Raw genomic sequence first — 17,778 nt, 5'->3', positions numbered from 1 at the left:
TTGGCATGGTTTTAACTATTGTTTTATCACAGTAAAAACAATAGTGGGGGTGCAGTTTGCTTAGTGGGTAAAGGCACTTGCCACCAAGGCTGATGACCTCCATATGGAAGGAGGGAACCACTTTCCAAAAGTTGTCTTCTGACCTCTAAAGATCCACACTGTGGCATGCAAGGTACAATCACGAGTGCACAGATAGATGTACAATAAACAAAAGCTTTTTTTTAAAAGTTGAAACCGTTGGGGTAAAATGTTCGGTGACCATATGTGACCTAGTTTATTGTTACTCTTACTAGCAGAGAGGAAAGAAATGCGCCCGTCTCTCTCCCTGAATTAACCAGAAGGCTCACAGAAGCAAATGAGAAGATAGCTGAGTTTCCAGAGAGTGTAAAGGTAAGGGCATTTGGAGATGCTTCCTGACAAATCCAGAAGGCCATCTACATCTACTGTCATTGTATTGCTTAAAATTTTAGGACAGGAGCTGGTGCAGTGGCTCACGCCTTTAATCCCAGCACTCAGGAGGCAAAGCAGACAGATCCTTATGAGTTTGAGGCCAGCCTGGTCTACATAGTGAGTTGCAAGAAAGCCAGGGCTACCCAGAGAAAACTCTATCTGAAAAAACAACAACAAAAAGATGGCAGCCATCTCTGCTCACTTGAAGTGATTGGTGAAAGCAGCAGTACTGAGCACATAGTAGGCTCACAGCTCAGTCCTGGGCAAAACGAAATGAATTATGTTTGGTTGAGAAGTAAAACATTCAACTCAAATGTTAGGTGGTATGTGCCCAGCACTCATGGAGGGGCGGCATATTGGGCTGTGGCGTGTGAGAGTTGATCTGGGGGCACTAGAAGACTCACCCATAAGGACATGCTGCCAGACAAGCCCGTTTCATCCATGTTTCTCCATAGACTTGTCAGTGTGTGCCCCTACAGATGCTTGTCTGTTCTGTCATTTTTAGGCCTGGCCTTTCCCAGATGTGTTGGAGTGCTGCCTGGTCTTGCTTCACATCGGATCCCAGTATCCTGGCTCCGTGAACCCTGAGATGCAGCAAGAGGCCCAGAAGCTCCTTCAGAAGTATGGCCACACTAGAGCGTACAGGAGACACTGCCAGACCCTGCACACATGAACTTCCAGAGGCCATAAGGCTGTGCCACACAACTCAGGACAGCTTTCACCTCAGTCACAGCTCACCAGGCCTTCACCTTGCCCCTCAATGGAAAGATGCTGTGGTCCAGCTGACAGATGAGGGTGAAGCTTGAATCTACTTACACAGTGGAGCCTGCCTGGTGCCTCCTAAGTGTCAGAACTAGCCCCTGCCAAGACTGTTGTCTCAAGCCTTAAGTGGTTTCCCCCAAAAGAAGCCTTTGTATTCACCCAAAGTCTGTCTTCCCCAGATGCAGCTGCCTTTATAAATCCTCACCATCGGAAGCTTCTTGTTGTGTGGGAGGTACACTTGGCATGCGCCTATCACTGTTGGAGCTGGGGGTTCTTAATTATATTGCTAGCTCTCGAAGACTGAAGGAATTAGCTTTGCCCATCCTGTCTCAGAACCCTAGGTGATTCTATTTTTTATGGAGTTGGTTACATGGACAAATGGCTAAAGCTTTTTGAGAACAGAACTAATGAGGCCATCCGTTGTCCTCCAGGTTGGTCAGAAAGCTCAGGAAAAAAAAAAATCACTGTTGGTGGTTCTTAGTCTTTGGGATCTTAAACCCCTTTTATTGAGAACTGATTGAAACGTAGCCTGGAGAGCAAGGTGCATTCCTCATTTTACACGTGCCCCCTGGGTTATTAGCCCCCCACTTTACACCCTGGAGCCCTAAGCACTATTTATTCACCAGCCCTGGGCCTGCTGCCAACGTTCCTACCCAGCAGGATAGGCCAGAGACTGAAGCCTCCATCGGCACTGGTTTCTGCAACATGGAAAGTAGACGTGCTCGGTGGGGGGAGGGGGAGAGGGGATGATGATGACACACCTTCCTTCTGCTTTTCCCCTGAGGCCCGATATGAAGGCTTCATCTTTGGGCAGCAAGAAATATTCCTAACTGAAAATTCCCGGGACACATATCTTAAAGTATGTATATGCGCCTACCTCTGGGGTCTTAAAAAGATGCCAAGCCCCCGAAAAGGAAACACTGTACCATTATATGAAGTCGAGGAAGAGGCATTGGTCTTAAAGGCAAGAGTCTTGACAAAGATGTGAGTAGGCACGACTACTTGGAGGACTGGATAATTCCAGGCAACGCCATCTACAGACATGAGAAAAGCTGGTTCCCTCCACTGGAATAAAGAACAGTTGGTAAACTACAAACTCACCCTTGTGATTTGCTGAGAGCAGTCCTGCGCACTGCCCGTTACTGCTGGGGAAGACCCAGAGGCAGGAGGAACCCAAATTCAAGTCCAAGCTGGGCTACGAAGCAAGACCTTATCTCAAAATAGTAACAGTAACCTAACAGGCTAGAGAAATGGCTTAAGAGCATTGGCTATCTTCCATAGGACCTGGGTTCAAATTCAGCCCCATATGGTGGCTTACAAATCCAGTTCTAAGGGGATCCAACACCCTCTTCTGACTCTACAGTCACCAGGCATGCACACAGTACATACACATACACACAGAAAACAACCTAAAGTAAAACTGCCCAAAGGGGAAATTAAAATGACAACTGTTGGCTCTTTAAACAGCTGTTTTCAATAATGTCTATCACCTTGCTACCACTTGAATATTATCATTTCTCTATCCCTAGTTATGAGAACCACAGAGTCAAGAGAAGCCAAGGCATTCGTTCAAGGTTCTAGCAGAAAGCATGAATTACTGCTTTGGGGGAGGGGTGTCATTATTCCATTTGGTCTAGATCTCCAGTCCAGCTACCTCCTCCCGTGCGTCTTCATCCCTCCTCCAAGTCAGGGTTTCTCAGTGTAGCCCTGGCTGGAGGCTTCAGCCTTTTCCAAACCTATTTATTTGGGGTTCTTTAAGGCTTATACCTCCCTTCCAACCCACCTGCCCTAGACAGGAGAGAAAAGAGGTTAATGGGAACACGAGTAGTAGATCTTTTTGGACTCAATTCCTGGGAGTGATTCCCCTGGTGTAGTCTGCAGGATTTCAGCAGATCAGCAATTCAACCAAAGTTCCTGCTGGACCCCGGTGCCCGAAGTGTTCTCTGGAGCAGTCTCTCTAGAAGTGTCTCGAAGTGGAATGACGAGCAGCCAAACAATACCAAGACCCAAAAAAAGCCCTGCCTCTCCTGTTTTCCACATGTTTATCTCCTCTCACAGTCTGTACTATGATGTGTTTCAACTGGCAAAAACCAAGCCCCCACATGAGGTGGTTCATCTAGTGGATAAACATCTCTCATGTCTTGGGATCAAAACAAAAATGTGTACAACCACTACCCGTGGCTGTCCTGGAACATACTCAGTTGACCAGACTGGCATCAAACTCCAAAATCTACCTGCCTCTGCCTCCTGAATGCTAGGATTAAAGGCACCTCCCACCTCTTACTGCCTGCCTCATGCTCTGGATCTCGGTATTTCCTTACTCCTCCTGCAATGACTGCTTTCCCTTCCCTGTCTGCACCTTGACCTCCTGGCTTCCTGTTGGTGGCATCTTGCCTTGCATCAATTCTGGCTCAGCTTCTGCCACTTTGACTGACCTATCCCTTAAGCTCAGCTTAAGGTTTTTTTTTTTCCCCCTAAAAACACTCCCTATCCCTAAACCTTAATCTCAGTGACTTGATACAGTTCAGACTACTGCAGTGAGGACTGTGTCCTTTCTCTTGTACACCCCAACACCTACTAGAGTAGCTAGTATTAATGAAAGCTCATTGGTGGAATAACTAGGAAACTACTCAATGGTAGTTTGGAAACAAACACGAGCTCTCACATACGGCAGCACTGGCTGACAAGAGGCTTAAGATTTGATACCCAACCTTGTAAACTAACAGAACTGCAGAGTCCAAGGTCAGCAGCACAAAGGCTGTTCTCTTCATCCTCCGCTAGCACCATCTCCATCAGAGGACACCCGCCCCTTGCGCCTCTGCCGTTCCTCCAGCACCTCACTATGTAATGCTTAGACAGCCCCACTTTTCATCACAGCACTCTAGAGGACAGGTTGGTCTGTCCGCTGGGACACCCAGCAGCACACTAGGGCACCTTTACCACAAGCCACTCTGCTGCCTTCACAACCCTCGAGTCTCTTTCAAAGGCAAACCCGCCAGACAAAATTCTAAATCTTTTGGATACAGTGATGCAAACCAATACTACTTGCTCTTCAGGAGGATGGCTGGGAGGTCAGGGCCAGCCTCGGTAACCAAGACTCAAAAGGACCCCAATATTTGGCAGACAGTCTTACCAAGTTCCACTGAGCCCAACACACTCTAATAGTAGCCCGGGGGTTGCAATTAAAGCAGGGTGTGGTGTGAACAGGTAATCCTTTACATGTGTGCTCCCTCAATGAGACCTTCCATGGCTCAGATTGGTTCTGAAGTGAGCCAATCCTGTCAGACATCAGTTCCTAGCTACCAAAGACCACACCTCATGCCAATGGTTAAAAAGCAATCTTTATTTTACAAAATTAAAAACATAAATAATATTTACAAGCATCTTAAATATCAGCTTTAATAGTTGACATTTTGTAATCATTTCAGTTTCCCACCAGCTTTTAAAATGTAAGACCACTCCAGTGAGCTGCTGCCGTCTGTCCCCACCTTCCAAAGTTGTCCTTTCTGTAGTCATTTAAAACAGTGCTTCATAAATGCCTAATCTTAAAGAGCCATAGGTTTCTGAGCACGATGTGGGAACGACTAACAAGGTCTGAGGTGAATCCCCACACTGCCCTGCTCACAGGTGATGCCTGTGGCTTTCCTAAGACTCAATTTCCAGAGCTCAGCTTTACCACATCTTCACATCTGAGGCTTGCTATGGAAAAGCAGGGGAACAGGCAACTGAGTGAGACCACCCTGCTGAGAACAAGGTGGGCTTGGAGCATGCTAGAGGGCAGTTCATTACCTGAAAACTACGGTGACAAGGTGAGGCTCAGGTGCCAGCTTAACGTCACCAAAGCTGTGACTTCAGGGCTGCTGTGCCTGCAGGAGCACAAGGCAAGGCAGAGCCTGAAGGCGCAGACCGCTTCCCAAGAACACACACCTTGTTCCCTGGTGGCCTCAGCTCCTGTGAGCATCTTCATCAGGGCAGCAAAGCCAAAAGAAGAAGAATGACAACGCATAAGAGTCATACACATTTTACTGGTTTGTTTCAGACATCCTGGAGATTTAAAAAGGTGTCCATGGAGCCATGGCTGCTGGTGGCAGGAGGCAGCAGAGGGCTGTGGGCATGAGGACAAGGAAGACTTGTTTACAAATTCAGAGCAAACCCCCTCCTTCTGGATTTAAAATAAAGGCATCTTTAAACAAAAACCCAAAGTCTCTGCTTGGAGCAGATGCAGGGCGATGGCTGGGGAGGGTGGCACGGGTGGCGTGGTGCATGGCTGTCACTGCTGCATGTTGTTGATCATGGCCAAGATGCTCATCTTCTCCTGGGCAGAGTCCACATCCTCATTCTGCTTCTGGGCCACTCCCGTGCCCAGGCCATAGAGGCGCCCACAGTACTTGGCATCATCAATACTGTCCTCAAAGAATAGCTGCGAACAGGACAGAACCAGCTGAGAATGGGGCCAGGAGTCACGCCACCTCCCAGCTTCTTAGCCTGACACTCAACAGCCTGCACACTACCTCAGCAAAGACGCCAAGCCCCTCCCAAGCAAGCTTCTCCTGTGCCTTTCTCCACATTTGGCTCCGCTTCCTAAATGGACTTGGCATTCCTATGACATATCTCTGCTGGAAATCCTGGGCTGCTGTTCTGTATCAAAAGTACCCTGCCAAGCAAGGCCGTGACTAAGAACTCAGGCCCGCCAAGTCACTTCATCTCCATTCCGCCACAGTCCCTTATTCATGGAGTCATGTAAACCGGGTGTGGTGGCGCATCCGTGTGATCCTAGCACCCAGGAAGCAGAAGCAGAAAGACTGCTGTGGAAATCATGGACACTAGGCGCTCAGCAAGCAGCTCAACCTCATGTCATGGGCAGGAGCTGTCCAGTCCAGTCACCACAAGATGCTGAGCACAGCCCTGGAGAGAAGCACCACCTCTGCTAAGTATAACAAGAAACATCTCCAAGGCATCACCGAATGTGCCAGTTGGCAACCACTGACCTAATACACTTGGGTTTTTTTGTTTTGTTTTGTTTGTTTTTTCAAGACAGGGCTCCTCTTGGTAGCCTCATTTTGTAGAGCCCAGGATGGCCTCCAACTCACAGCAATGCACCTGCCTCTGCCTCCTAGATTGCTGGGATTAAAGTCGTGTGCCACCATGCCACTTGTTAGTATTTAGATCTAAAATGTCCCTAGTAATGCCAGATGTACAGTTACAAGGAAATGGCAAAACCTTGAGGAGGCTGTCAGGGCTGGCCCCTGGACTCAGCCTTTTCCTGTTTCCAAGCCACCAGAGGATGAACAGACCTCCTCTGCCAAGAACTAGCATTCTGAGGGTTTGGACTACCAGAACAGAGCCAGCCAACCACTGGCTAAAATCTGATCCTTTGATGTTGACAGCCTCAGGTATCTTGTCACAGCAATGGAACACTCCTGGAACTCACCCTGTAGACAAGGCTGGCCTCAAACTCAGACCAGTCTGCCTCTGCCTCCCAAGTTCTGGGATCAAAAACATGCATCAACACTGACCAGTTTTCATTATAATTTTTCAAAGCAAGTTCTTCCTCTTCAAATATATTTTAAAACTTAAAGAATTGGTAAATAAACTAAAAGAGAAATTCACTCTCTCCTAGAGAAGTAATATTCAGTAATTAACAGAACTCAGACTAAGCCAGGCGTAGTGGTGCACGCCTTTAATCCCAGCACTCAGAGGAGGCAGAGGCAGGTGGATGTCTGTGAGTTGGAGACCAGTCTGGTCTACAAAGCAAGTCCAGGACAGCCAGGGATACACAGAGAGACCCTGTCTTGAAAAATAAAAAATAAAAGAGAAAGAAGGAAAGAAAGAACTCAGTCTGAGTGGGTAGACTAACAGATAGATTCCTACTGTAGAAAGCAGAAGGAAGTACAGGGAGGACTGGGCAGCACACCGAAACCCAGAGGCCTCATCCTCAAGCTGCCCCACACTTGGAAGACATCGTGCTCGAGAGCCTCCCACTCAGAGAGCCTCTCATTGGAGCATCACCTCTTTCATCCTGAAGAAAGCCATCCCCGTCAGCAGAGAGTCTGAGCCTGCTTGATGCTGCCTTCCAATCCTCTGCAAATCCAACTGATCAGCCACCTCCTGAAGGCCTCCCTAGGAGACAGAGAACTGGAATGTCACATACCAACACTATTTTCCTGGACTCAGAAAAGGCTGCTAGTGAGTTCATTTAGCAGTGGGACAGGACATTCATCTGACAGGCCTCAGTAGCCATTTTTTGGACCTTCACTCTTTTTCTTTCCAAACAATACACTGCTGCATGCCCTGTGTGCATGCAGAGATGAGAAGCCAACTTTCACAAGACGGTTCTTTCCTACCACATGGGTTACAGAGATCAAATTCAGGTCCAACACATTTGGCAGCAGGCACCTTTACCCCCCCGAGCCATCTCACAGGCCCAATTTGAAACTTCAAGAGTTAAGCGTGCAGGACATGGTGGTGCGCACCTTTAATCCCAGCACTTGGGAGGGAGAGGCAGACAGATCTCTGAGTTTGAGGTCAGCCTGGTTTACAAAGTCCAAGCCAGACAAGGTCACACAGAGAAACCCTGTCTTGGCGGCAGGGTGGGAGAGGGTGGGTGATGACACAACACAACAACTCTCAGAGAACATGAGACATTGTAGGACTGTCATCACATACTGTACATGGCTTTGTGTCACCAAGTACTTTGTGAGGGTCTAAGGCCTAAGAGGAAGGCAGGCAGCTGCAGAATGCAAAAAATAGGGCTTTTTTTTGATGTCCAAATCACCAACAAAGACAGCTACAGAGCTAGCCCTGTGCCTCTCAGCTCAATTAACACTCTAGAGAAGTCCAGCACCTGGTAGGCCTCAAAGAGAGCACACCAAATTCATCATTAAAGCAAAACTACTCCGAGTTTGGGGTTTGCTTGTTCTATTGCTAGTATTACGGAGAATGCTGTTTATTACCTTAAGATTTTTGCAGCTCTTCATCAGGTATTTCACATCATAAATGGATGGGAAGAAAAGATTCAGGATGTGGAAAAACTCGTGCTCTTCTTCTGGCAGCCGAGAATCTGTAAGCAACTTTACCATGTAGCCAAAATCATAGCCACTAAAGGGAAGAATGAAGCGGTGTCACAAGGCAGCTTCAGGCCAACCCTGAACCTCAGGGCACTGAGGAGACAGAGGCCAGGTTCCCAGGACTGACCTGTGAAATGAAAGCCACTTGACGTTGTCACACAGAACCACTCCCGACGTCATAAGCAGCTCTGCAAAGTGCAACGTGTCGATCCCTTCCTCCTCATGCTTCTGGAACTGTAGTCCTGAGTTTGCAAGGAGGTCTATGGAATCCTGGGAGTACATGTCCTCTCTGGTGGAGCAGACAGAACAGAAACATTACAGCTAGCTTAGACCTCAGAAACAGCCTCCCTGAGGCACTCCACAAACCAACAGATCTCTATTTCCTAATTACACAAATCTACATTCTCTCACTTATTTTTTTTTTAAGTAAATGAATGACTTAGGCAAAATTGTGAGGTGCCATCTGAGCGCTGGGAATCACACCCAGGTCTTCTAGAGCACACGATGCCTTAACCACTGGGCCACCCATCCAGACCACTTTTTTATTTTGTTTTGAATCTTTTAAAATTTTTTATTTATTTTATGTATATGGGCGTTTGTCTGTACACCAGAAGAGGGCATTCAGATCCCATTATAGAAAGTTAGCAGCCATGTGGGTGCAGGGAATTGAACTCAGGACCTCTGGAAGAACAGCTGGTGCTCCTAACCAGGGCTATCATCTATCCAGCTGCCCCACCCCCCATCCCCTCCCCTTATTTTTTTTTGAGACAGGGTTTCTCTGTGTTATGGACTTGACTGTCCTGAACTCTCTTTGTAGATCAGGCTGGCCTCTACCTCCTGAGTCCTAGGATTAGGTGTGTGCCATGACACCCTATCTTTTGCCTCCCTCCCCCCACAAGACAGGGTTTCTCTGTGTAGCCTTGGCTGTCCTGGACTTGATTTTGTAGACCAGGCTGGCCTTGAACTCACAGAGACCCATCTGCCTCTGTCTCCCCAAGTGTTATGATTCACACCCGGCTTCTTTTGCCAACTTTTAACTGGGTTATCTCCCTTTCTTCTGTGGTACTGGGGACTAACCCTAGGGCCTCAAATACATAGCACTCTGGAGGCACAGGCAGACAGATCTCCGTGGGGCCAGTCTGGTCTACATAGCAAGTTCCAGGACAGTCAAAGTGCACTGTGTCTCTCTCTTCTCTCCTCCTTCCCTCCCTCCCTCCCTCCCTCCCTCCTCCCACCCCATCCCCACCCCCCACACACACGATCAGTAACCTCTATGGCAATCAGTCCAGCAAATGTACCCATCCTAAGAATAACACTGAGGGTCTCTCAGACACTTACGTCAGGTTGAACTTGAAGTTGAACTGCCACGTGTTGATTCCAGAAGGGTACTCCCCCTTCTCATTTGTGAACGTGAGGCCCAGCTGGATGATCTTTAGAAGGTCAACATTGCACCGCAAAAGCTGATACTGGTAATCTATGGAGCTTCGAAATTCACCAATTGGTCGAACCACAACACCCGGAAACTCTGTGTCCTAGGAACAAAAGCCTCTGACTAGTAAGTCTCACCAAACAGTGGGTGCTCTTGAGTTTCCAGAAGCCCATGTCTGAGACACCACAGGACACAAGACAGGTGACTGGGTAACTGGAGAGCAATGTGAAGTCAGGTAGGTTCAGACTTTTTTTTCTTTTAATTTATTTTTATTTCATGCGCATTGGTATTTTACCTGCATGTATGACTGTGTGAGGCTGTCAGACCCCCTGGAAGTGGGGTTACAGAGAATTATGAGCTGCCATTTGGGTGCTAGGAATTGAACCCAGGTGCTCTGGGAGAGCAGCTAGTGCTCATAACCACTGAGCTGTCTCTGCAGCCCCCACGTAGGAACTTCTGATATGAGTTAAATACAGTGTAGGTGGATGTGGTGACTCACAGAAGCTTCTCTCCTTCACACTGGCTTCTTGTTATGACTGACCCTTGAGATAGTCTGCTGGTCAGAGCTCTCATCATGGTCCACTAAGGACAAATGCAGCCTTTCTTTCTCTTGTGTGACCACCTCTCTGCCACGTACTCTTTTCACCTTTGTGAAGCCCAGACTGGCCTAAATTCACTGGTCTGGAACTCCTGATCCCCACCCCCACTACTGGGATGAAAGTCTCTAAGCCTGCTGGGAGAGCTTGTGAGTCTAGTGCCTCTTGCCAACACAGGGTTTGAAGATAGACAGTGGCAAGCAGTAAGCTGAGCACCTGCTTGCTCAGGGACTGGTCTAAGACAAGCCTCACCTCATCCCAGTCAGGCAGGAAAGTGAGCCACATAGTATCAGACCTTCCCACTTTACCCAGAGGTGCCAGGTCTGGAAGTAGGCATCCCCTGCCTTTTGAGTGCTAGCCAAAAACTGTTTGACTATTTTGAAAACAGAAGCTAGACATGTTGGTGCATGCCTGTGTCTATAGTCCCAGCACTTGGAAGATGGGGACAGGAGGGTCTGAAAGTCATGCCTGTGCCTATAGTCCCAGCACTTGGAAGATGGGGACAGGCAGGTCAGAAAGTCAAGTCATCCTCTTGATATATAGCAAGTTCAGGATGAGCCTGAGTTACATGAAACCATGTCTCCAAATTCAAAAATAAAACACACGCTCAGATTCACATGTGTGGCAGGGCACAGTGGTACACACCTGTAATCCCAGCACTCAGGAGGCAGAGGCAGGTAGATCACTGTGAGTTTGAGGCCAGCCTAGGCTACAAAGAGAAACTCTGTCTGGAAAAACAAACAATTGAAAAGTTATGTGTGTGAAGAGACACCGATGAGGCTGAGGCGGGTCAAATGCTAGAGCATTTGTGCAGCAGCACACACACTGGGCACAACGGGGCATACCTATAGTCACAGCACTAAGAAGGCAAAAGCAGGAGGGTCCCCACAAGGTCTGCCTGGGCTACCTAGCAAGCACTGGACTAACCAGGACTTACATATCCAGATCCTATTTAAGTAAGCAAAAATAAAAATATGAAAGTCAACAGACGCCAGCACTCGGGAGGCAGAGGCAGACGGATCTCGGAGTTCAAGTCCAGCCTAGTCTACAAAGTGAGTCCAGGACAGCCAAGGCTACACAGAGAAACCCTGTCTCGAAAAAACAAACAAGCAAACAAAAAACTCCACCAAAAAAAAAACAAAAACAAAAAACAAAAAAACAAAAAACAAAACAAAACAAAAAGCCAGAACACTTGTATCAGAAGTTGTGCCCTCCTCAGAGACACTGGCTACCTTGATTCACAAAAACAATACAGGTTTCCACCCACCTAACCTTCCCAGCGGTGGTGGAGCGGGTCTACTCACCATGGCGATGTAGCTGTAGCTAAGGACGATCTCGCGGATCTTCCGCATCTCCTCCTCAAGATTGCTGGCCCACACCTCACAGATGACCTGACTGTTTTCCACAAGTGCCGCAGGCATCCTGACGGCACCTGAGGAGCCACTGTGCTTTAACTATGTAAGAGAGCAGGCCTCCTCCCGTTCAATGTGATGGTCCACACTGGTCCAATCTAGATTTAAAGACATTTTGAAATCCCATTAAGTCTACACAGTGATACAAGATGGCAATAAACCAAACACATCAAAATTCTATTTTAACCAGATACAGTGACTCACACATGAGATCATAACACTCAGGAGGCCAAGGCAAAAGGATGAAGAGTTTAAGACCAGCCCAGGCTACATAATAAGACCCTATCTCGGGCTGGAGAGATGGCTCAGAGGTTAAGAGCACTGCTTGCTCTTCCAAAGGTCCTGTGTTCAAGTCCCAGCAACCACATGGTGGCTCACAACCATCTATAATGAGATCTGGTGCCCTCTTCTGGTGTGTAGGCATGCATACAAGCAAAACATTGTATACTAAAATAAATAAGTTAATTTTTTAAAAAAAGATTAAAAAAAAAAAAACTGTTTAAAAAAAGACCCTATCTCACTTGGTGTGGTGGCACACGCCTTTAATCCCAGCACTTAGGTGGCAGAGGCAGTGGAATCACTATGAGTTCGAGGCCAGGCTGGTCTACAAAGTGAGTCCAGGACAGCCAAGGCTACACAGAGAGACCCTGTCTCGAAAAACCAAAAACTTAAAAAAATAAAATAAAATAAAAAGACCCTATCTCAAAACACACACACAGACCAGAGTTGTGCCATACCTTCGTTACCACAGTCAGTGCATTCAGCACCTATGGAGTTTACACTTGCCTTTGTCAAATCTGTTCTCTTTCAACACAAAGAAACACCCTACCTGCTGACCTGAACCCTTAGCAAGGACATTAAGAATGGGAAGTCAGGCCAAGTGCGGTAGTGTACGCCTTTAATCCCAGCACTCAGTAGGCAGAGGCAGGTAGATCCCTGAGGCTAGCCTGGTCTACAGAGTGAACTTCAGGACAGCCAGTGTTACACTGAGAACCCCTGTATCAAAAGCAAAAACAAAAAAAGGGACAACTGGGGTATTAGTATCTCTATTTTTTAGGTTTATTTTTGCAATGCATAAAGGCCAGAAGGCATCAGAGTCTCTGGAGGTGTACTTAAAGATGGTTGTGAACCACTGTATGGGTGCTGAGAACCAAACCTGGATTTTCTGCTGAGCCGTCTTTGCAGCCCTGGGATGTCTATTTTTTAACGATTAACAGAGAAGCTAAACAGTAACTCCACAATAGGAACAGAGGGCGGTGGGCTGGAGAACTTGCCTGGCACTTAAGAGGATCCAGGGTTAGTTCCTAGTGCTCAAATGGTGGTTTACACCCATTCAGAATTCTACTTCTGGGGGTCTGTACCCTCTTCTAGCCTCCACAAGCACCAGATAAACACATGCTACAAAGATGTTCTGCAGGCAAAACATTCATACCCATAAAGTAAAATTATTCAAAAAGAAGAACAGGCGGGGTAGCAGTGGCACAGGCCTGTAATCTCAGCCCTTGGGGAGGCAGAGGCAGGTGGATCGCTGTGAGTTCGAGGCTGGCCTGGTCTACAAAGTGAGTCCAGGACAGCCAAGGCTACACAGAGAAACCCTGCTCAAAAACAAAACAAAAGAAAAACAACAACAGAGGGTAGCCAGTAAAAATAATTCTAACAGGAGAATGGCCGACGGTGTATACCACAGGGGGAAGGGTCAGCTGGGCCAAATTTAACATCATCTGAGCTCAGAATAACACTGTCACTACAGCAAACGAACACAAAAAAGGCCCCATTATTAGCAGAACAGAAAATGCTCTGGTAGAACTCATGCTTAACAGCCTCAGACTTGATCTAGGACACCGACACACCGAGAGACACACACACACACACACACACACACACACACACACACACACACACACACACACACGAAGTTCTGATATTAACTTAGGAAGTCAAACACAAGTTAGAGGCCAGTGTAGTAATATAGGGAAACCTTGGGATGGGGGTCAGGGTATAATGGAATAAGGGCTTCCTTATAAGGCAAACCCACTGTATGGATCCTCAGCACAATATGTAACTGTGGGCTACAATGCACACGGGCAAAGAGTTTTAGTTACAGTACATGAGCATGAGGGGCTTCCAAATATCAGAGCAAGGGAAATACTTGTTTTCCACCTTTAAAACTGATGGGTGCAGCAAGGCACAGTGACACACGCCTTTAATCCAAGCACTCAGGAGGCAGAGGCAGGTGGATCTCTGCAAGTTCGAGGCCAGCTTAGTCTACAAAGCGAGTTCAGGACAGCCAAGGCTACACAGAGAAACCCTGTCTTGAAAAGCCAAAAAACAAAACAAAACAAAAAACAGTAAATAAATTAAAAAAAAAAAAAAAACCAAAAAACTGATAAGTGCAGTGGAGACTCCAGAAGAGAGGATCTTCCTCAGTGCTGCCTGCTTCTTAAAGACCATTCATTCAAGGCAGTCAACTGTTCACAGATGCCTCCCTGGACCTGAATCCTTAAGTAGACTGTGTGGTCACTCTTCACACACACAGACATATACACACACACACACACACACACACACACAAACACGACAGCTCCCTCTTAAAAGCACCATCCATTTCTTCTGTTTTTGTTCTATTAATGAAGGCTTGCAAGTGAACTAACAGAGGACAGGAAAGATGCATTACCCAATGAATGTACAGTAAATTCAACTTGTGACAACTGAGAAAATGTCTGCTCAAGAGTTGTCCAAGCTGGCCTCTGAAATTGTGAAAATCCTCCTGTCTCTGCCTCCCAAGTGCTGCAGTTACTGGCAGGAGCCACTTCATCTGACTCCTAAAGTCACTTTCCATGTCCAGTTACTGTGAACAGGAGCCACAACCTTGTTTCCCTAAGCACACCATAACACAGAGCAGGGAAATGGGGGTCACTCCTGGACTTTTGAAGGATGTTTCCATTAAAGCAAAAAGGGACCCAGGCATAAAGAAACAAACTGCCTAAAGCTCTTTTTATTAAAGAGAATTTGTTTCAAGAAACCAACCACTTTCAAAGCTACTGTTACATTATCTCGTAAACACTAGCACACAGGAGCATACAGACCCTAGCAAAGACCCACAACACACTGCTGCAGCAAAGGTTTCCCTAGCAAATCTGTAGGAATATGAAGAGCAGACTGCAACCTGGGAATGGCAGTGCTTTTCAAATGAAGATGAACCAAGAGGAGAGTAGTGGCTCTGGCCTCAGGAGGCCAGCCTGTGCTAAGACTTAGCAAGTTCCAGACCAGCCTCAGCTTTGGACCCTGTCATTCACAGATCTACAAGGGATCCTCCCTAGACATACTGGGGGGGAGGGGGGGCACATAATGTACACTTAACTGAGGAACTAAGTGAACTTCCTGGGCATGCTGTTGCAGCGGGGAGAGAAAACAGCAACCTCACAAAGGCCAAGAGCCTCCACTTTCCATCCAGGGAGCCCAGGCTCCAAGAAGCAGCACAGACTTCTCTTTCTCTGCCTCTCCCCCACACCTCACAGAGGAGAACTGTGCTTACAAGTACAGTTATTACAGTTATTAGTATAACCCAGCCTCTAAAGTAACCTCATTATTTGACGTTACAAGCAGAAGAACATTAATGATTTTCACAACTCAAAGAGAAACTGACATACTCAGATGCACTCAGAAATAAGATAGCAATCCCAGTCAGGAGGCTAAGACAGGAGGCTCACCAGGAATATGAGGCCAGCCAGGACTATGGTGGGAGACCCTACTTTTATTTTATTGTTCTCTTTTGTCTTTTGAGACAGTTCTTTCTATGTATCCTGGCTGTGCCGGAACTTACTATGTAGATCAAGCTGGCCTTGAACTCAGAGATCCACCTGCCTCAGCCTACAAGTGCTGGGAGTAAAGGCGTGTGCCACCACAACCAGCTGATCCGAGACCATATTTTTAAAAGACAAGAAAACAAATAAAAACAGACCACTGAGAGCCAGGCATGGTGGCGCACTCCTTTAATCCAAGGCAGAGGCAGGAGGATCACTGTGAGTTCAAGGCCAGCCTGATCTACAAAGTGAGCCCTGGGCAGCCAAGGCTACACAGAGAAACCCTGTCTCAAAAAAACAAAATAAAACTGACCACTGAGACAGCTTGGTGGTAAAGGCACTTGCTGACAAACCTAACAACTTAAGATTGAACCCACTTGATAGAAGAAAAGAACTTAGCCCCCAAGTTATCATGACTTCCACATGAGCAACTTGGCACATAATGAAATAATATAATAATAATAATAATAACGATAACAACAACAACAATAACAAGATGGTGGCTGGAGTGGTGGCTTAACAGTTAAGAGCACTTGCTGCTCTTCCAGAAGACCAGTTTGGCTTCCAGCACTCATGTAGGTTAGCTCACAAATGCCTGTAACTCCAGCTCCAGCTCCGGCCTACTTTTGACACATGTGACATTAATTAAAATTAATCAATACATTAATAAAATCAATCTCTAAAAGTTATCCTTCGAAATTCTTCAAAAAGGTTCAGAGATTGAACCTTAAAGTCTTCCTTAAAGACTTACTTTTATTCATTTTATTTATGAGTATGTGAAGGCTGGGGTTATGTGCATGTGAGGGGCAGTGGCAGAGGCAGAGGTCAGAAAGAGGGTGTTGGACCTTCTGAAGCTGGAATTAGGGGTGGTTTGTGGGTGCTGGGTACTGACCCTGTCCTCCACATGAGGATGTGCTTTTAGCAGCGCAGTCATCTCTCCAACCCCTTAGAGGAAAATTTTGATTCCATGCAATGTTTGCCTCACAGGCTGGCTTTTAAAACTTGATACCCACACCAGCTTCGTTTGAAACTGCCAAAGGGAAAGATGTTCACAGATACACAGACACACACACAGACACACACACACACACACACCCACAGAGTCTTGCTCTGTGTAGTCTGCAGAGCAATCTGCCCAGACCGCTGCTGATTTTCCAAACTTCGGAGACGAGGTCCCTGTGCGCCCAGGTGAGCTCTGAGGAGCGAGTAGTGCGAATGCCAGAAGCACGCTCTCCTAGGCAGCCCTGCAGATAGTTCACCTGAGTGGCTCCTGCTGGTCTGGTTTTGTTTACGCCAGAGCCTGTAGGAAACAATAAGCTTCACTTCCCTGTTCTAGAAGACTAAACAAAGGCTCTGTCGTGCAAGGCGGGCTCAAGAGGAAGCCGAGGCCCGTTAGAAGAAATGGCAACAGGTCCCCTCCGGAGCATTCCAGGCCATAGGCCGGAACTCTGATGGCGCCCCATCCAGCTTGCTGGCTACACTCCCCCACCCCGGGGGGCGGCCCTGCCACGCAAAGCTTGCAGCACTCCAAGATCCAAGCAAGGCGGCCTCCTGCCTCCCCCACCATTTCTTAAAGTCTCCAGGCCGGGCTCCGGGAACCGGGAGCGCCGTGGCCTCTGTGCCTCGATGTTCCCGTATGTAGGATGGGTCGTCACGGAGGCACTTCCGCCTCTTGCTCCTACCCTGGGCAATGCAGCCCGCTTACCCTGGCTGGCGGTCCCGCCGAGCGCGGGCTGGCGGCCCAGTCCAGACGGCAGCGGCCCTTGACCCGGAGCTCTCTCCTCCTTCTTGCCCCGGATCCGCTCCAGGAACCCAGCGAGCCAATGAGACGCGAGCCCCAGCACCCAGAGCGGCCTACTATGTGCACCAAACCAAAGGGCTGTGCCGCTCTACCCTTCGGCCCTCCCGACTCGCCTACTCTCTGGCATCACTCTAGGCTGGCGCGGGCCCATCCGCCCCGGCTCCGCCCCCAGTGCGCGCTCAGGTGACTACACCCCGCCTTCCTGCGCAGGCGCAGAACGAGGAAAAAAAAAAAAAAACCGGAGATCGGAGGGCGCGCGCGCAAAACGACTTGCGACTTGCGGCCTCTGACGGTGTGAGACTGCGCAGCTTTCGTCCGCGCCTGAGCCTTTACGACCCCAGCTGGTGTCTGGAGTATTCTGAGTCGCGCCTCCGGGAAAGACGAAATATAGAGCCAGCCCCGCGGGCGTGGCCCCTTTGACCAAGTCTCCAGTCAAGACGCGCATTGAAACTGTTGGT

At 47.9% G+C, this 17,778-nt stretch overlaps 2 protein-coding genes across 3 annotated transcripts in view; one reads left to right on the top strand and one right to left on the bottom strand.

Annotated features, from left to right (window-relative positions):
* Gemin5 (gem nuclear organelle associated protein 5) overlaps nucleotides 1–1,291 on the top strand; it is a 47,885-nt gene extending 46,594 nt beyond the window's left edge. Inside the window, exons 27-28 of one of the 2 annotated variants that reach the window (XM_051167411.1) lie at nucleotides 297–390; nucleotides 956–1,291. In XM_051167411.1, the coding sequence (XP_051023368.1) occupies nucleotides 297–390; nucleotides 956–1,123 (262 nt within the window). In that variant the 3' untranslated portion in view covers nucleotides 1,124–1,291. Of the gene's footprint in view, nucleotides 1–293; nucleotides 391–955 lie in introns of both variants that reach the window. The other variant, XM_051167410.1, reaches the window with a different exon arrangement.
* A 3,652-nt stretch (nucleotides 1,292–4,943) lies between these two features.
* Cnot8 (CCR4-NOT transcription complex subunit 8) lies at nucleotides 4,944–17,484 on the bottom strand. The gene is made up of 7 exons (XM_051167593.1): nucleotides 17,225–17,484; nucleotides 11,609–11,814; nucleotides 9,618–9,811; nucleotides 8,407–8,568; nucleotides 8,166–8,310; nucleotides 7,222–7,332; nucleotides 4,944–5,632 (listed from the first exon to the last, which is right to left on the bottom strand). The coding sequence occupies exons 2-7, from the start codon at nucleotides 11,723–11,725 to the stop codon at nucleotides 5,483–5,485; spliced, it is 879 nt and encodes a 292-aa protein (XP_051023550.1). The 5' UTR covers nucleotides 11,726–11,814; nucleotides 17,225–17,484; the 3' UTR covers nucleotides 4,944–5,482.
* Nucleotides 17,485–17,778: the final 294 nt, after the last annotated feature.

Source organism: Acomys russatus, chromosome 25 (genome assembly GCF_903995435.1).
Source record: "Acomys russatus chromosome 25, mAcoRus1.1, whole genome shotgun sequence".
Taxonomy (NCBI): domain Eukaryota; kingdom Metazoa; phylum Chordata; class Mammalia; order Rodentia; family Muridae; genus Acomys; species Acomys russatus.
This window is presented reverse-complemented; position numbering and strand designations above follow the sequence as displayed.